The following is a 21,339-nucleotide window of genomic DNA, read 5'->3' on the forward strand; positions in this document are numbered from 1 at the left end:
AAATTATGGCAATAAGAATTGATGATAGAATTATTATGGATGAGAATGGAAAGCAAACAATTTTATATAAGAAATTATATAAAATTGTTGCAGTTTGAACATACTTCAAAAAATATTTTTATTAAAATATCTTGAATTATTCTTTCCAAAATTTAAGATAATTGAGATCTTGGGGAAACGAAAATAAAAATCTCTGAATGCATTAAGACTGAAATTCTCCTAATTGTACGATTGATAAAAAGATATTTTAAGCTTTCTTTATTAGTGACTCTTTTTGAGGAAGAATTTTTAACCTCATTGTGGTTTGAAAAAAATTTGTCAGAAACTCAAATTTTAACAGGTAAACGTTGATGCAGTGATTAATATAATAAGAAAATGTTTTATTAAATTTGGATTTATAGCAAATTCAGATGAAAAGGTAATTAAGAAAACTGAGTACAATTTTCTTTATTATCCTTTGCCTAAAAGGTGAAAGAAAGCCCCCCAAGAGATTTTAGGATCCCAATAATTTTTTTCACAATTCTATTTGGGCTTACAGTTTACAATTTAAAAAGCTCAAATTTATAAGAATTCCATTTAAAATTAGCAATAAAATTTCCATTCCGGAATTTTTTAAATGTTTCTTCTTTCATTCCTGTTAAGTGTTTTGAATTTTATAATGTTTGTTTGCACTGTGTACAATATTCTTTATTGCACATAATACTTTATAAATCTGTTGTTTTTACAGTGTGCAAAAGTGCATTTATGTGATGTGATCAGTCAGCTTTCGGTGCAATGAAAAGTTATATGTGAATGGATCTTTTTTTAAATTTATTATTGAATATATATCAAAAACGAAGTTGATTCGATTGAGAGTTTTTATACACTTGTTTAGTATTATTTTGCTTATTGCACTTTTATTATAATGTTTGTTACATTAAAATGCTGTACAGTGTTATACTTTCTTTTACCTATGTCTTTCTACTGTAGTTTTCTTGTTAAACCTGTATTTTTTTATATATTAATCTATTATTTTTATAGAATTATAGTGCTTTTCACTTTTAATTATATTCTTCTTTTTCTTTATTACGGGTTTTCTATGTTATATTTTATTTTCAAATGCATAAATTACTTGTCTCTCATTTCTTAAAATTAGATGTATTTATTTTCTATTAACTGATATTTCAACTTTATTATTAGGAAATATTTTTTCATCTCAGGATCTGGAGAAGTTCTTGGAAATACAATTTAACAAGTCTTAATTTCGTCCTATATATCATATAATGATTCTAAAATATCTTGAAAATAATTTCAAAAAGTGTTTGTAAATATTTTACTTTTAACTGTTTAAAATTCAACCTATCAATATAAATATTTGTTTTTGAAGAAAATTCCAAAGTTGTTAAAAAATTAACAGTCTGTTCTGCAACTGCTAAATGCCAGCTACATAAGTTTTGTACGGGAAAATATATATCTTTTGTTGACAAATTATGTTTAAATTTAAATATTTCCTATTTTTGAAAGTTTGATTTTTATAAAGAAAATAAATTAGCTCTTGATAATTACCAATTATTTAAGTTCCCAATAACATCTAGTTCAATGAAAACAAATTTTTGCATTATTTAATTTGTTATCCCATACAAAAGTTATTAATTCTCTTATTAGACTTTATATCTTTATCTTTTAGTGTTTACATGTCCCATGGCAGTTTAATTTATGCTTTTTAGTATTTGACTTTTAGAGTAGGTGCAATTATATGCTACTTAATAGCTAGAGAGAACTTTTCCAATTTTTCTTAAATATGATGAAAAAAATATTTCTTTATTTACTTATTATATGAAATTACAATTTACACTGATATGCTATGTACAGTTTCATATTTGCTATGTGTATTATTGATATATCTGTTGTGTAAAAGTGTGTCGATTTATTATGTTCTGGAAAATGATAAATTAACATTGTTTCTGTCTGATACTACTTATATGTTTTTTTAATGCGTTTTAGAGACTACTTTCTATCTAAAAAATTAACTAATTATTTTTGTTTCTAAAATGAATTAGTGAAAATTTTTACAAAATTCCATTTTACAAAGTTTTTATTATCTCTAACTACTAGCTCAGCTGCAACTAATAGGTTTTGGCTGCCTTCAAGAGTCAGACAGTTAAAAGGGGAAAAAATGATGAATTATACATGTTATTGATGCGAGTTCAGTTGATTATTTTATATTTATGTATAATTTCATTCCATTAATTCTCTTTATATTTTCCCAATTCTTTTTTAAGTATTAAAGTTCCAATTATAAATTTATTACAACTGTAATAATAATATTGTTTACAATTTTTCTGGAACTACATCCCATTTTGTACTTGTAATATTAAATATTTTAATTAAACATGGAAATGAATACGAGTACAAGAAGCATATTTTTTTGTGCGACACAATGTTATTGTTCTTTCTCACTCTAAGCGCACTTTTTTGATATATTCATACAGAATGTCCCTTCTGCAATAATTATTCTTTATGTAAAATAAAAGTCAATGTAATCCTTTTCTAAAATATTAGTTTCTGAAGGTTACATTTAATCCATCCAATCTTTTATTGCTTGCTGCTTTGAAAGAGGGCTAATAATATAATATGGATAGTTTTTAGATGCTCCTGATTTAAATTTATGTATGTTAGTAAGCTCAGATTCTTTGTACAATATGATAAGTGTATAAAATAAAGCAATAAGGTTGTTAAATTGATTAGATGACTAAGAAATAATGTAAGATTAATAATTTTAATTTTTGATAAATGTATTCATTGATATTTCTTATGAAATTACTTATCAAATGTAAAAGATTAGCAACATCGAAGTGCATGAGCTTTTAAAAGCTTTGATGTCTTTTTAAAATTTAATTTGTTTAAAACTGTGTAAAATTAATAGTCCTTAATAAGTTAATGTTTTCACTGAAGATCTAGAACTGTTTTTATGTTTAACAATAAATGTTGTGAAACATCTTGTTAAAAATTGTAGTTTTGCTGTGTAAAATAATAAAATGCGACATTTGCAATAATTATTTTCATGTTATTTACTTTAAGAATTTGTATGTAATTTAAAAATTAAGGACAGTTTTTTTAATCTTTTGGAAAGAAAAAAATTTCTTTTAAAACAATTTTTAAACATGTGAAATTTTATTCAATATATTATGTTATAGTTTTTAAAAATAAAATTAAGTGGAATAGTGAATTTTTTGGGAATAATCTTTTGTATTCATTAATCAATGTAAATTAAATTTATTTGGAAATTTAAAAAATAAACTTATTTTCAACAAACAAAAATGTAATATGTATATTTTAAAATAATTTTTATGCAAAAAGGATAATTCTTTTTCATAATAGCAGTCATTAACTTAAGTGTAATATGTTTTATGCAAAATTTTTGCCTGCAGCAATGAATAATTAAAATTTTAATTGCCAATATTAATGAGCTTACTTTTGAAATGTAGTGAATGCCAACATACTTCAGAAAGAAATAATTCTTAAGTGTTACTAACTGAAATAAAGTTTTGTTGAAATTTGTAATTTCAAAATTTGCTGTTAAAGTATCATTGCTTTATTGTTATAACAGATACGATAGTAAAATAGTTTTATGTAAAAAAAATAATAATAAACAAGATGCAGATTCAGATTTTGATGCTTATTAAAGTTGTATTTTTATTGAATGAAATTTCAATTTTTCTTAGAAATTCAGCTGATTGTAAACAATGGAAATGTATCATACATAAACATAATCTTATGCAGCTTAGAATCTGTGTAACATATTTGAAACTTTTGCCATTCTTAAGTTAAAATATAGCTATTTTATTTACTAATTAAATTTTTGCATGTAATTTAAAATGAAATTTTTTCATCATAGCTTTCAAAGAATATATTTTTTATAAAATGTGTTAAAAGATTTGCTGCTTTTGCAGATAATTACAAAGATAAAAAAAATGTTTTTTTGTGCTAAGTTGTAACCTAAGAACTTTCGATGTTATTCTATTTCATTACTTTATCAAGACATAATTCATTAAAATTTTTTTAAAGTGAAATTCCAAATATTTTGCAAATTATTACAATTTGAATATATTTTAATCTAAGGGGGAAAAAAAGATCGTTTGTTTGACTGAATAACATGCTTACATTTCTTGAAATTTTGTCTAGAGAAATATGCATTGCGTGTAAATTGAATTTCAAATTTTGGCACAGGTTAGATAAAACCGATTTTCTTTTTTTTTTCTTCTTTAATTACTTAACAATTAACATGCTTAAACTGATTTTATATCTTTTTTTTCTTTAATTGCTTAACAATTAACATGCTAAATTACTAAGCTTATAAGTTTACAAAAGTAAATAAATGCCTTTCTTTTTCATTTTACTATTTTATGGCAATATATTTTGCATCTTTCTTATATTAAAATTCACAAATATTATCTGTACTATAATGTCAGATTTGTTACCATATTCCTTTTCTCACAATATTTTAAACTGATAATAAGAACATTAATCTATTATGTTTTCGTATTTAAATAATATAATGTATTTCCATCTCTTATTTTTAAATGGAGTATAAAATATTTTCAGTTGCATTTAGTTTTTACTACTAAAAAGTCATAATTTCAAAAGTGATTTATAATTAATTTTAGAATCTTATTGAAATACTCCTCCCCCTTTCTGCTATATAAAATCATATTGTAACGAATGATTTTTTTGATTAGGATTAAAGTAACACTGTTTAATAGTTTTGATATTATATTAGTGTAAAAATTGTTTATTAAGCAAATTGTTTATTACATTGTTTAAGTAGCTTATATTTTTGTTTTGAACTTGATGTCTCTTATCATTTAATTATTTGCATCTATTAATTTTGCAATCTTGAAAAAACAAGTTGCCTCTTTACAGTTAGATAAAAACCCAAAACATGTTTACTTAAATTATTCTAGACTTTCTAAAAACATTTATTAAGATACTTAAATTTTGTTTAAAAATGTTTCAGATTTTACATCTCCTTCATAAAGGCATTATTAAACTTTTTTTTTTTCACAATGATATTATGCAATACATTATAAAATATTTCTTACAAGGTTTAAAGTGGAAATTTGTTTTTAGTAGAAGAAAATATCACTGCAGATTTTTGGCTGCATAAGGATGAATTGTTTAAGATAAATGAAAACAAATATTAATGTGAATATGCTTTATTATTATATACTTACATAAATATAAATTTCCTGCTTAAATATATGTTTCTGTAAATAAATATATTTACATAATCTACTTTTTATAAGCAATTATTAGAAATTAGATTTTGATGTACAGAGTTCTCTTACATATTAAAGGATTCTTTTCAAACAAATGTTTTTATCTGTTTATTGCATATTTACAGTTTTTTTTAATAGCATGTTTTAAATGGCAGATTACTGTTTTTGTATTTATTTCAATTACAGATAATAATAAAAATTTTTAAGAGCTGGGAAATGTAAGATATCTTAATTTATTATTGAATAAGTAGGTTATTATGAAAAGGGAAATCTACTAGTTAAATTATAAAGTGAAGTCATATAATTCTTTAATATTAAAAAAAAAAATGGTATTATTTATGAAGATTATAAATTGTTAGAAAACCTAATAATTAATTTGAATGAGGATATTAAAATGTTTTAATTATAAATTACAACTAAAAGAGAAGGAAATAAAGCCATCATTCATAATATTTTAATTTTAACTAAAATTTATGAAGGTTCTAGACTACTTTTAGATTTATATCGATACTTGTACCAGCAATTATAATTCTTCATGTTTAATAAACAAATATACAAAAATTCCAGACTACATCTTAAAAGGTGTATTACATAAAAATCTACATTAAATGTCATATGTACTGGTGTTAACTTGTCATAAAAAGTAAATATATGAAATACGACTTTTATAGATTCCTATTGGACATGTTATCCTCAATTTTGTCTTCTATGGAATCAGTAGTGATTTAATAACTTTTCATTCAATGTGTATAGCTGCAGTTTCAATTCAATAGTTTATATATTGTCTAAGAAAAGGAAAAGAATGTACATCATCTGAATGTGGCAATTTGAAACTGTAATATGCAGCAATATTTTAATAAGTTGTATGATTAACTATTTTGGAAGAGGGGACATTAAATTTTTTTTTCTTGCTGACAGGGCAGTGGCCAAGAAATAATTGGGAACCCTTGCTCTAGAACAGTATATAATTAGTAGGTAATAGCAATATTAGCTTTGATTTGAATAATTTGTATGTAAATTTTGATGAATAAGATCAACAAAGATGAGTTTCTTTATCAGTGTGGACTGATAAAGAAACTTTAACTTTTTTAGATAAATGCAAATTACATCATCAAAAATTAAATCCTTAATTAACATCATAAAAATATTTTCTTTTTAAAATTAAAAATTTAAAAGATGATTTGCAAATATTTTTTTGAAAATATAATTGTCTAAAAAAATAATAAAAAAAAATGCTACAAAATACAAACTTGTAACATGTATTTTTTAGATACAATTACAATAAGCAGGAGATAATAATTCAACTCACCAATATATTAACAAAGGATTTGATGAAAATTTTGTCTAATCATCATCTATATATTTGTTGCTTATTACTAAACCTATTCTACAAATTTTAATAAGCTCTAAATTCTTTTATGTAAATATATAACTTTTCTGACCCAAATAATTCTGCTTTGGTTACCCTTAACTGATATGTCAAACCTTAAGATTTCTTTTGAAAATAATAGTAAACTTTCAATAATGTTACAGACAAGGGGTGTTCAAATGAAAAGGTACGAAACGACACTGTGGGTATAAATGGAGGCTTTATTCAAAGTATACACCATAGGCCTGAGCACAACGATCCCATTAATTAAAGAGCCGAAGGATTCCTTGTTCCCAGAATTCCTGTTGTCGTGACGAGACCCAATCCTTCATAACGTCCTTGAGTTCGCCGTCCAAGGTCCGCTACTTGTTGAATTCCTCAAGCACAGAAGAACCATTAACACCGATGTGTATTGTAAGACACTCCGAAGACTATGAAGGGCCATCAAGAACAAAAGCCCTGAGCTACTCACAGAGGGTGTGGTTCTGCTCCATGATAATGCACATCCACACGTCTCCAGGATCACACACGCGAAACTGACCAAGTTCAAGAGAGAGAGAGCAGCTCGACCATACGCCCTACAGCCAGGACATGTCACCCTGCGATTTTCATGTGTTTAGTCCCCTGAAAAAACATCTGAAAGGGAAACGCTTCAACTCGGATGCCTAACTCAAGGACGCAGTGAAGGACTGGTTCTCGTCACGGCCACATGAATGTTGGGAACAAGAAATCTTTCAGATCGTTGTGTTCAGGCCTATGATGTATACTTTCAATAAAGTCTTTATTTATACCCACAGTGTCGTTTTGTACTTTTTAATTTGAACACCCCTTGTATTTTTACTAGTGAGCAAATCTGCTAAAATTTTAGGATATATATATATATATATATATATATATATATATTGTCTTAAAAGGTTAAATATATTTAGTTACATCTTTCACATTTGATATATATAAAATTGCTGATTCATACATTTTTGATTTAATAAATGAGCATATACTTTGTTATACAGCTAATTAATTTTGCATAGTTATTTTTATGTCCCATTTTACAGCAACATGGAAGATAAAATTATGAGAATGGACCTAACAATTATGAACCATGCTTAGATAACAAGAATGGTGCCTAAACTGGCACTGAATTTAACACAATCAAGAAATATGCAAATATGAAAGTGGAAGAAATTTCAAAATTCTGTAAATGCAATAAAGTCTTTATTTCAGTTCTATTAATTTCTAATTGTTCCAAAATTGCAGGCCGAATTTTGAATTTTTGCATAAACTACTTTATATTTGTGAAAGAAAAACACAGCAACTAATAATTAAATATGTTAAGGAATATATATTTCTTTTGCGAATGTTATGTGTTATAATTTATTAATTATATCACACATTATTTGTTAATCATATTGGCTATTACATAATATCACAAGCTATTATTGGCTATTAAAGATATACGTTAAAAGTATTGTTTATAGAGACTTTAATTGCATGATATTAATGTGATTTGTAAAAAACAAATCTGCTTGTTTCTAGTGTTTTTCTCCATTCTAGCGAGATATAATTTCATCATTAGAAAAGCTATAAATAAATAAAAATTATTTTAGAACTCATATACTGTGCTTAAGTTTACATTATATATAAATTATACATATATATATAAATTTCCTTTCATTTTGTTTTTCATACAATTACTTTATGACCATCATGCGCAGAAGCATGCCAGTTTTATTTTTTTTAAACATTTCTCTTAAGTAGGGAACAAATTTCACGTTGAAAATTATAAAGCAATGAAGGAAAAATGGAATCTAAGAATACATATAAGATTTGGAATGCTAAATATGCAATTAAAAATATATTTTATAATATTGCAATTAATTATGCGACATATTTTCCTGTGAAGTGAACTAATAATATGAACTAATAACAAGCAATATTTCACTAAAAATTCATTTTAAGTAGTTATTATAGAAATAAATAGAATTTTTTTTTAATAAACCTTGAAGCTTTCCTAACTATAAAAGTATATAAATATTAATCTCTTTGAAAATACCAGGAAGATCAGACATCTTATAGTTAGACTATATTACAGATCTGTTTTCACTCCCATGCTCAGTGGTATTGCTTTCATCTCTGTCCTCATGCATAAAAATTCTCCACAGACACACATTATAGTGACACAAATAATGTTCAATAACCACCATGAAAAAGTAGACGGAAAAGATGAGCTGTACCACCAACACAAGACAAGATGAATTAAATGAGCTGTTACGGTAAAGTCCAAACATAACTTTGTACGCTGCACAAAGTACCATAAAGCTAAAGAACTAAAAGAAAATAAGAATATTATTATAAATTAATAAGTAGCTTTAAATGTTAAAGTAAAATTAATTTAATTAATGAAAAACTAATATACTGAAACTAATTATATAAAAACTGAAAACTTGTTCATTTGTATGCTTGAACCTTTTGGACTCGAATGAAATTTGGTACATATAGCACATAAGATTTACTACTCTATTAAAAAGTTCCTACAACTCTCGAGAGTTGAAAGATTTTACTTTTTTTAACCAAAAGTTCTGGACAAATCATAGCAGGTGTTTTTTTTTTTTTTTTTTTTTTTTTTTTTTTTTAACCATTTTAAAATGAACAAAATTAGTTCTTCAGTTCTGTACTATTTCTTTAACTTCAATCAATTTTTCAAAATTAAATACATTTTTATAAAAGTGTCTTTTTTTTCTTTCGTTTCCGGATTTTCAATTTAATTATATCGACCGATTTCTCAAACCTTAGTATTTTAAAATTTTATTGTGTTCAATTACGTTTGTATCAAGATTTCTAAAAGTGTATGATTGCAAATAATAAAAACTGTACCAAGGCAAAAATATTTCAGCAATAAATAAATACATAAACACATTTGAAAAAATATTTTCAATATGCACGATGGCATTTCCAATGCTAACATTGCATTTTATTTTGCAAAAATTATTTAGTTGTAGGTTATCTAAATTTTGTAATTGTTGGAAATCTCTTTCAATATCATATTAAAGCATCTCATTATTATAATCTTTTGGTAATTAAATTCATTTCATTAATTAAAACGGTACAGTCAAAAACTTTAGTGATCTGTCGAGGCATTCATTCATGTCTCTCAGTTCCAGAAAAATATTTTAATTTTACTAACAGATAAAATTAAATTTCGCCCTTCAAGCTTTAAAAAGTTATCATTTAAAACATCGAGAGTTATTCATAGAATAGACAAGAAATTCGTAATTAAAGATTGTTTGAACTCCAAAACATTCAAATATTTCTTGCCATGAAAAAACCGATACCGTCACAAAAACGACCGGTGAGTTGAAACGATTGAAATTGAAGATATCCCATTACCATAAAATCTCTCTTCATATCATGTATCAAACTTATCAAAATATAAAGTACGTATTAAAAAACTCTAGATGATGTTCCTTCCTTTCATCCCTTATTCCATAGTTAGAAAATAAAAGACACAATAACAACAAGCCTAATCATCCAAATGTTAATATTTCTTACCCTACAAAATATATTTGGAATTTATCACAATCCTTATTATTTCTCTGCAATTAATAAAAAATGACATTCATCTTATTCTCTTGCATTGTTTGAAACATCCAACCATAAAAACTTGAAACGATTTTAATACCAATTAATATAATTTGTTCCAAAAATAAAAACTGTTTTTAATGTGCCCAATTGCAAATTCTTTGTTGATATGCGAAATTTTTTGATGCACATTAACACTGATTTCTTAGCATTAGGGTATGACAGGTTCTTTATGCTAAAGAGATATCAATCAGAAGATACATTAAGAAAGAAAAACTATTAAGTATCTGAGACCGGAATCTCTTTTGGTTGTCTTTTCCTAACATCGTTAATCTTTGAAGTTAAAATTTAATGTAACCAAACTGTAGTGTGCAAACTCAAATCTTTATATGCAAACACTTTTATCTGGATATTTCAGAATAAAAATTAATTAGAGGTTTGAGGTTTAAATCATTTTTGTGTTGAATGTAAAAAAAAAAAATATATGATTTAGAAATGTATGTGTTTAGTTTTTCCGTTCCACACATATAGAACAAAGATATGCAGGCGAAAGCTTGGTTCCAGAGGCCAGTAGCAAACAGATATATAATTACTTATTTTGAGTGACATTTGAAATTAACAAGAGAATTAAATATACTCAGAAAAATTAAATTTTAAGAATTTATATGAAGTAACATCATTCTAAAATTTAATTTAATCAAATTCTTAGTACAATACTTAGCTGTTAATAAGAATTTAAAAGATATTAACAAATTATTCATTAGTAATTTGTTAAAAGTTGAGATTTCTTTGAAAATTTTAGATATAATGTTTTAATTACTCTAAATGTATATCAAAAATATGTTATAACTTTAAATCTTCTTTCATATAATAGTTGTTTTACAGATTTAAATTAATGAAGATGATTAGGATCCTAAAACAATCATCAAAACATTTAAGAGTTATTATTCACACCATTTGACATGTCATGAGGTAAAAAATAATTGGAAGAATAAAAAAATTGTAAAAGCAGGATGAAAGAACATGTTTATGATAAAATAAAATAGAATTTAATACAGATTTGTTTTTTTTTTTTGGCATATAGAATGTATTTTTGCTTTCATTTTTTTATTCTTCTAAATTTAAAGAACATTTAGTCATAATTTTTAAAAATTAAAAGACGTAAAGTTTGCCTCTCAGTGCTTAATTTAGACAACCTTTTTAACATTACAGCATAGATATTATTACTATTCTTTTAGATGCAACCAAAAAACTTTTAAAAAAAAGCTGATTAAGATTATTACAGAATTTTGTAACAAATAATTTAAAAATGCTACAGAAAAAAAAAATGAATTGGAATAGAAAATTCAATTGATTATGAAAAAGAGACGGAATTAATTAAATCTTGACATTCAAGACAAATCACAAATGGATTTGGCGAATGTTTAAATTAATGGCAAAAAGTAATCAGAAAAGAAGCAAATTTTAAATAGCCCATAAGCTTTTAATATAAATTATATTAACCAGTTTATTTGATTTCAATAGAAAATTTTGAAATCAAGAATTTGGAATCGTGATTAACTTCAGGTATTGTAATGAATATATTTATTTTTATTCTTCCTTTTAATGAATAAGCTTTCAAATTGGCAAGTATTATTATGAATTATTCCCTGGAAATATCAATAATGATATTCTGTAATTTTTTTAATGATACTATATTAATAAGTAGCTGCTTTATATGCAGCTTCAACAGTGTTTATCTATTTAATTTAAGACCTAAACTGCAATTACTAATTTGAGCATTTTGATTAAATGACATTTTAAATCTCTGATTTGGCACATGTATGCATAAAAACTATTAAAAACTAATAGTATATACACTATCTGGCCAAAAGTATCCAGACACGTCACCTGCCAGAAGTAAGTGGTTCTGGCAGGTGATGCAATTTGATGTGTAATTGAAAGCTATAAAAGCGTTAGTAGTGGTTTGTCAGGTTGTATTTATGCGTTTGTGAGACAACGAGTAAGTCAAAGTATCTTATGAGTTAGTTCATGGCAGTATAGTGGGGTGCCACCTTTGTGGGAAATCAGTTCGTGAGATTGCGGATATTCTACAGATGCCTAAATCCACTGTGAATGATGTAATTGTGAAGTGGAAACGTCGAGACAGTGAAACTGCAGAAAAACGAACTGGCAAGCTGAAAAAACTTGCTGAATGCAGCCGCAGAACTCTGAAAAGAGTAGTGAAACAAATCGTATGTCGTCGTTGGTGGAAATTTCTCAGGAATTCCAAAGCTTATCAAGCGTAAGTGTTAGCAGCAGGACTATTTGTCGAGAGTTAAAAAACCTGGGATTCCATGGTCGTGCAGTCACGCACAAGCCGAACATCACTAGACAGAATGCAAAGCTTTGATTGCAATGGTGCAGAGCTCACCGTCATTGGACTTGTGGAAAACTGTTCTTTGGAGTGATGAATCTCGCTTTACAGTCTGGCAGTCAGATGGATGCGTCTGGATCTGGCAGATGCCCGGCAAACATTTCTTTAGTGATTGCATTGTGCCAATTGTTAAGTTTGGTGGTGGAGACATAATAGTGTGGGGGTGTTTTTCATGGTTTAGCCTGGGTCCATTAGTTCCTGTGGTTGGAAATATGAATGAGATGTACGTGGACATTCTGGACAATGCTACACTCCCAACTCTATCGCAATATTTTGGGGAAGGCCAATTTCTTTTCCAGCAAGATAACTGCTCCATTCACACATCAAGGCTTGCACAGACATGGTTTGATGAAATGGGTATTCAAAAACTGGCCTGGCCTTCTCAAAGTCCCGATCTAAATCCCATAGAACACCTTTGGGACAAATTAGAGCGCAGATTATGTAGCCAGCGTAATCAACCATCCTCACTGCAAGCACTCATTTCAGCTGTGATGGACGCCTGGAAGTCAATTCCTATAGCCCCCTATCAAAAACTGGTGGAAAGTCTCCCCAGACTGGTGCAAGCTGTCATTGATGCAAAAGGAGGACCAACATCATATTAATATGTGCCTCAGTACACTTTAAAGTCCGTATCACTGGGTGTCTGGATACTTTTGGCCAGATAGTGTAGTTGGTCATTAGAGATACACTGAATTTCTAGGTTCATACTTGCTATTTAAAAAATGAGATTAATAAAGTCAAAACAAAGCAAACAAAAAGCTCTTAGATTTTAGACAATAAATAATCCTCTAATTAAATTTTTGAAATAAAAAAAAATATAGATATCCTTATATAAACTGATATTAAAAATAGAATTCCACAATTAAAAATTCAGATAATGTGCATGTAAAATGTAATGTACATGTTGAAGAATGCCAAAAACATATATTTTGACAATACTTTTAATGTATTTATTTATTCATTTTTTTGGAAATATTATTGACATGGTTCAGATTTTATGTTCTATATTAATTTCAATTGTCTTATTATTTAAATTTTCTATAATATTTTAACAAATATTCAAAATCCAGTATTTAGACTTTGAGCCTGAAGATGTGGCAATAATGGTTGACAAAAACAAAAGCTTGAATTTTAGATGAACAAGGTTAAAGAAAAGCCAAAGTAAATGCGCATTAACATAATTTAAAAGGTTTACTGGCTTTGAAACTTATGTTAAAATACATAAAATTGACAAACTTATCAAGTGAAATAAAATTCTATTTACCAAACTGTAAAAAAATAATAAAAAAAGATATACGATGTGCTTTAAAATCCTAAGTTTTAAAATATGAATGAAACAAGGTTAAATATTAAAAAAAAAAGGAGGAAAAAAAAACAATTTTATAAGATATTGTTCAATGTGTATTATTGCACATGCAAATTAAAACTTTTTACTTTCATTTTCCAAAATAAAAGCTAAAATGAAAATGGCTTAAGAAAGTAACTTGGTTTCAACACTGGTAAAAGCGTGCATTGATAGATATAATTAAATAATGAAATAAAGTTTAACATTCCAACAAAAAAAAAAAAAAAAAAAAAATGGAATTTGTACAAATTTGTTGACATTAACTTTAAAAAATGATTAAACATTATCTGGTAATGAGATTGATGTAATTAAAATGCTAATTTTTTAAGATTTTATGAATGCACAAATGTAACTTCCATATGATGATATTTATGGTATACCACGAAATTATGGTCAAAAATTGCACTCTTTTTTACTCCTATTTCACACCTTTTATGAGCATATAGAAATTTTTTAATTGCACAATTAATCTTTCCAAGTGTAAAGGTACCTGTGAATCAAATTTTCTTTGAATCTACCGAGGGGCAAAGAATTATTTTAAGGATCAATCAAACAAACATTCAATTTTATATGTAGATTAAAATATGCTCTTTCATAATTTGTTTACCGAATACCATTTTACGTACATGTTTCTCATGTGTATCGAACTTACAGAAATATTATCTAATATTTTTAAAAATAAAATGACAATTAAATTCTATAAAAATTGAATCCAATTTTGGGGATATTTTTCATTAATTATGCATGTTATAGATTTTTTTTTTAATTAAAAAGATTACTTACCAACAAAGTGAATTCAAGAGATATGATCCGGCAAGACAACGCCCATGTAGATCTTTAACATTTATTGCCTGTATATCAAAAAACATTTATTTGAAGAGGAAAAAATAAAAATGAATATAAAAAGATTTAAAGGATTCAAATTGTTAATAACATAGTCAAACCTTGTTTAATGATAAACCACATAATGAGTAATAAGTTGCTGTCATTTAACATTCAGAATTTTGCCTACATCTTGGATCCCAATTTGTGCTTAATGCCTGCACATTTTTTTCCTCCAAATAAAATGCAAAATACTTTGATATGAGCGAAAAGTATTTGATGAAAGAAATTTTGTATAAAGTGAAGAATAATGTGCCCCCGAGTTTGTCGCCAATATTGCAACCCATCGGAACGCTCTTCTAGCAACCTTAATGCTGTTTTGTTTACTACTTTTTGCAATAGTAGAGTTATACATGAACTACAACTATATTATGAAAAATGCTAAATTAAAAATATTAAAAAAATATCGATTAAAGATTTTTAATTTTTTCTTTATTATAATTAAAAGTTCATTAAATAAAGAAAGGTAAGCTTATAATTAAAAGTTATTTCTTCTTTCTTTCTTTTTTTTAAAATGTGAATACAAACAGAAAATATTTATTCTTTTGCAATTTTTAATTGTCAGAATGCGCATAAAAAAATCGTCTGAATTCTAAATAAAGAAAGTTAAGCTTATAATAAAAAGTTATTTTCTTCTTTCTTTTTTTTTCCTGTGAATACGAACAGAAAATATTTATTCTTAATATCATAAAGTAAGAATTTTGCAATTATATATGTATTTAATTTTGTATTATTATGTTATCATAAAGTTTGAAATTTGTAAAGCATTTTGCAATTTCTAGAATATCAGTATGCGCATTAAAAAATCATCTGAATTTTTAATTTACGAAATCGTCTGCATTCTCACTTTAAAAGACAGCTGTAATGGAATTCTTCGCAGTTCTCGTAATTCTTTTGGTGCTCTAACGGTTGGTTCCCTCGATAATTTGTAATGTCGGCAATTGTGCAAGAATGGATGTCGGGCAAATGGGATGAAAAACAGTATTTCGAACCTGCAGAATGGATGAAGGGTGAATGGAATATATATATTTTTTACGAGTTGATGAAGTTAGGGCAGGATGCCTGTTTAAAATTTTGTATGGAGAATGGTTTGATTGCATCTAAGTGTGTATGTCCGGTGTGTGGTGAGAATATGAAATTGATTGATTTAGAAGACAGAATCGATGGAAAGATCTGGTGTTGTAGAAAGAATGGATTGAATCCGCACCACATTAAGCGTTCTGTACGAAAGGGTTCCTGGTTCAATAAAAGTCATTTGGATTTAGGAATAATTTTGTGCTTGACGTATATGTGGTTAAACCGAATGAGGCGTGAAAGCATTGTGAATGATTTGAATGTTTCAGCAAGAACGGTGACTGACTGGATGAATTTTTGTCGAGGAGTATGTGAGGATGTTTGTTTGGCCTTTGACGGGAAAATCGGTGGGATTGGAAAGATTGTGGAAATTGATGAAAGTAAATTTGGAAAGAGAAAGTACAATAGAGGAAAGCGAGTGGAAGAGCAATGGATATTTGGAGGGATAGTTAGATATACGAATGACTGTTTTTTTTAAGTAGTACCTGAAAGAACTGCAGGTGTTTTACTGGAAATTATAAAAAGACGTATTCTTCCGGGTAGTACCATCATTTCAGACTGTTGGGCATCGTATAATTGTCTAGAAAATGAAGGTTTTCAACAATTGACGGTGAACCACAGTCTGACATTTAAAGACCCGGAAACAGGAGCTCACACAAATTCTATCGAGGGAACCTGGGGTGCCATCAAAAGATCTTTACAGGGGACAAACCATGTAGTCGGAGAATTCGACGGCTACATGGCAGAGTATATATGGCGCAGACAGAACAACGTCGTGATATCTGAAAAAATACGCCGATTCTTCAGAGAAATATTCCGATTGTATCCTGTCGAGACAACTGATTAAATAAATCAAGTAAGTACATTAATTCTTTAAAATTCCCTCTGAAATCCATTCGTATAAAGTCCTTCATTCTTTCTTTTCAATTGATTATGTACAGTTCCTGTTATCCACACAGTCCTTATGTTCAATGCGCTAGCGAAACTACTAGGATCTCGCTCCCGCTGCTAGCGAAGCCGTAGGATGGTTTTTTTTTTTAAAGTTAACAAATTCTCCCCCTTGCCTTCTACAGATGCCGAAGGTATCTGTAGAAAGGCAGTATGGAAGAAAAAAAAAAAAACTTATCAGTAAAAAGTTCTAATTATATGGCGGGAAATGGTAATCGTAATTGTTCCACGGAAATATTTGTTTATTTTGTCCGCCATCTTTATTGGCGACTTGGCATTGTTGGCGCAGCAAGGAGCACACTAAAATTCACTATTACCGAAATTTTAGCATAGTTCAGTAGATATAGGCTCAGGAAATGAAATTAAAGAATTTATAAAGTATCTTTATTATTAATTAAAATGAACTTAAGAGTCATTGCTGAAGTTATGTCAAATAAAAACATAAGCAAACCATCTACAGAATGAATGAACAAAACTAATAATTTCTGTAAAGAATATGTTAACTTATCACAAAAACATATGATACAAGACTCTTTAATTTCTTTCAATACAATGCAAGTCTCAAGAACCTTAATTTCTAAGATTATTTCAATAACATGAGAGCATAAATTGATGCATAGCAAGGAGCTGCATTCTGTGTCACAATAAAAAGTTATGAAGGAGATTTTTATCAGGATAGGAGGATATAACTACATCAGTATTGTTTCAATTATCCATTTAAAAAAGGGAGATGCTGAAAGCATAGAAAACTGTGGTAACGTATGTTGAGAAACATCACTCTAAAAAGGCAGTAGCTTATGTGCAATACAAATTTATTTAATGATGATGTTGTGTCTCATTTTTGCCAAATTTTGAAAGAAAAGCGAATATCTGAAGACAACTTTTTTGTAAAAAAGCAAATATTATAAATTATAAAGAACACTTTATAAATTTGCCCGAGTACCTTTTTCAGAATGGAACACATAATCTATCTTTTATGGAGTTAAAAAATTGTCCTATTTAATGAGTATTTTGCATTATGAGGAATGAGTATTCACATTCAGGAACAAATTATGTTGATTAGGTGAATTTCTACTAAATTCATTTAAATAATTATTTAGTTAAGACCAAGACTTACTTTCAAGATAAATGGTGGGTATTTTATATACCTAATATATATATATATATATATATATATATATATACTTTAATAAAAGCTTGACACTAAGCTTTTCTTGGAAAACTATTGTTTATAAACTAAGGAATCTGAAAACATGGGGGAAGGGGAGGGTACCTCAAGATTAATGTGTTCTGAAATTTAAATAATAGCTGATATTTGAAAAAGTATATCTTTCTTGTAAATCAAATGAAAACAGAAATTTAATCTAAACATGTATGAAAGGAGGCCTTCGAGCTTCCCAAAATAGGAGAGTCATTAAACATTAATGTCATTTACAAAATTTTTTATTAACAGCACATATACTTTTCCTTTTTAAATGTTAGACAAAACATATTTCATTGCTTCTTTAGTACTTTGTCTAAGAAGTCAATTTGTTTTTTGTTTTTTTTTAAACTCTTATATAATTTTTAACTGGGATATACTGCTCATTAATTGAATTTTCAAGAGAAAGTGTTACCATTTTTGAAATAATAGAAGGAACACAAAAGTGAAATCTATATTAAAAAAAAACTTTTACTATATTAAATTTTTTTTTTCATATTTATGAGCATAAAGTTTTTAAAAGAACTTTTTACTAATTTTTAGATTTTTTTAATTACCCTTCACACTTCTAATTTTTTTTCCTTCTGAATATAATTGTTTCTAATATACTTTTAAAAGAATGTTTTGAAATCTTTAAATTAAGGCATGGATTAACGGGTTAAATAATTGTGTATTTTAACTTTTTAATAGTTCATTAATACTATTCTGTAACCTGTAAATAAATGCATTAATTCCTATTTAAATAAATGAATAGCAGGCAATGGGCAACTTAAAATCCATAGGGAAACTTTCAGAAGTATATTATAAAAATCTTTTTCTTTTTTGTGTCAAAATGTGTAGGTAACAATAAGAGACATAGTGACAGGGCGAGGACATAAACAACTCTGTGATACCAATCTTTAGACAGCGCCATGGTGAAAAAATATTAGTCTGATTCAGTCACTTTTTAAAAACATACATGTTTAAAGGTCAAAAAATCAATAATATGCACTGGGAATAAAATTTAGAAAGCTTAAGAAATTTTGCTATAATGTACTTCATTTTAACCACTTAGTCCTTTTCAAATGCTGCTCAGTTACTGGAAACCGAGACTTCTTTAATTTGCCCAAACATGCAACTTATTTTTCTAATTTAATCCACTGATTTCCCTGTATTTTTCATTTCTTTTCATTCACAATGCTTTTAACTTGTAAATGTGATAATCTAGTGAAGATAAGGTTATGAACAGAGGTAAGCTGGTTTCTAGATCAGGTTTTATTCTTTTTTGTTGATGAATATAAATGCATAAATTCACTAATTCAGTCTATCAGACATACTATTTCTTTTCAAATCTGGTGTTAAAATAAAGAAAAAAAAAAAAGATAGATAACAAGAAGTTAATAAAAGAAAATAAATCTCATATTGAACCAAACAATGAATTTGAAACTTTCCTTAAATGATTCCAATAGTCATAAAAATTTCTTATCACACTTCTCTAGAGATGATCTATATGAAGTAACTCAAGTTTGGACATTTTATGGCTTGAAATTTATTGTACGAAAGCTAATTTTTAAAAAGATATTAAATGCAAGTAAAATAATTTTTTTTTTTCCAACTTACACTTTTGAAAGGTATCCTTTTCAGTTAGTGCTGGATTTTAAAAAAGATGTTAAATGTAAATAAAATACTTTTTCTTTGTTAATCTATACTTATGTAAGATATTCTTTTCAGTTTCGAATTTTTTCAAAAGAAAGTCCCCCTTCACGTACATTTTTTTCTCTCTACTAAATATAAAAATTTAAAAAAACAAATAAATAAAAAAAAACAATTATTGTTTTATTAGTAGTTAAAACAATAGTTTTAACTACTGATTTGAGTTAATTTAACCAATTTGAATATGTAATTATTTATAAAAAAAAGAAACAGTTATGTAGTTAAAGTTTAGCTCAGGAATTCTGAATCATCTTACAAAATTTATTTAACTAAAACAAATCAAATTTTTTATGCAGCATGAGTACTGATAATTATAAAATTTTATATGCAAATATAATAAAATGCCTATGTAATTGAGTATATTATATGATCCGATAATGTACTTATGCTTGTAAAATACCTTAGAATGAATAAAACAGAATATGTTTGAGCTTGAAAGATGAGAATTATAAAATTTAAAAAATACAAGCAGTATATTTTATTTGTATTTTCCACATTTTTAGCACCTTATTTGTCATTGTTGTCAAGAACTTTCTGAGAAAAGACAAGATTGAAAACCAAGAAAAATTAGCTAACTTTTGAGATAATAATTGCTTCATGAGCAGGTGGTTTCATCATCTGCACAGAAATTTACATTATCTTTCTGAAAATCTTGACACTGTTAGTTTAGACAAGGCTGAATTTCACTATAGATTACATTCAAGGCAATAAATTACATTAGATAGAAGGGATACTCATATGATGGTATGTGTAAACAAACTGCATAAATAAAATTTACTCGAGAATCACAACCAAAAAAATTAAAAATTTAATTAAGGAATAAAACTGTTTCTAAATCGCCACTGATTTACAAAAATATTGCTATATTTTTACAACCAATTAAAACATTTTCAAAATTTATAAAAGAATTTTTTATTAACATAATCTAAGAATTATTTGATGTGTTAATATCAATAATCCTAATCATATCCTGCAACAAACAAACAAACAAACAACAACAAAATCACTAACATTATATTTACTGGCTTAATGGTTTAAAAAAAACCAAGTTTCTAAATTATTGAGTTACTAATCGCATGTAAATACAAAATATCTTTTTATAATTCTAATCACAAGAGTTATCATTTTATAATATAAAAAACAAGAATCTATGAAGTAACTAACTTATTGCCATGACTGAATTATAACAAAAATAATAATCCTCAAGCAGATAAGACAGCTCATAAAAATGGCACACTTTAACTTACTTTGTAGAGGAAAATTTGGTCTAATGATTGATTGTATCCAGAAATAGTATCCGTTACAAATATCCATACACCTAATGAAACGTAGAAGATAGCTTGAATGGTTAATATTTGGCTGATGATGAGTAATGGATCCCACACAGAATATCGAAAGTGGCCACGCATTTTTGACAAATTCCACAAATTACTAAACTATCACAGGAAAGGAATTCATCTTAAGAAAATTCAATTTGCAAATATGAAGAAAACCGAAATGCGTAAATTATAGAGTATATAAAAATTGCGAACGTCTGACTCTCATCTGACTGGTTGGAAGCCTTTATTTTTGTTG

General features: G+C 27.0%; 1 protein-coding gene across 1 annotated transcript; it reads right to left on the bottom strand.

Annotated features, from left to right (window-relative positions):
• Positions 1-5,639: 5,639 nt before the first annotated feature.
• LOC129972586 (protein SYS1 homolog) lies at positions 5,640-21,330 on the bottom strand. Its single transcript, XM_056086778.1, has 3 exons — positions 21,012-21,330; positions 14,751-14,818; positions 5,640-8,954 (listed from the first exon to the last, which is right to left on the bottom strand). Exons 1-3 carry the CDS (start codon positions 21,171-21,173, stop codon positions 8,714-8,716), a joined length of 471 nt encoding a protein of 156 aa, XP_055942753.1. The 5' UTR covers positions 21,174-21,330; the 3' UTR covers positions 5,640-8,713.
• Between the last annotated feature and the right edge of the window lie 9 nt (positions 21,331-21,339).

The sequence above is a fragment of the Argiope bruennichi genome, chromosome 6, assembly GCF_947563725.1.
Source record: "Argiope bruennichi chromosome 6, qqArgBrue1.1, whole genome shotgun sequence".
Taxonomy (NCBI): Eukaryota; Metazoa; Arthropoda; class Arachnida; order Araneae; family Araneidae; genus Argiope; species Argiope bruennichi.

Excerpts from the sequence above, each read along its gene's own strand:
- LOC129972586 (XM_056086778.1), bottom strand. The coding sequence starts at position 21,173 with ATGCGTGGCCACTTTCGATATTCTGTGTGGGATCCATTACTCATCATC. Across the intron at positions 14,819-21,011 it reads ACCAAATTTTCCTCTACAAA|GCAATAAATGTTAAAGATCT; the intron begins GTAAGTTAAAGT and ends TTTGATATACAG. Across the intron at positions 8,955-14,750 it reads CTCTTGAATTCACTTTGTTG|TTCTTTAGCTTTATGGTACT; the intron begins GTAAGTAATCTT and ends ATTTTCTTTTAG.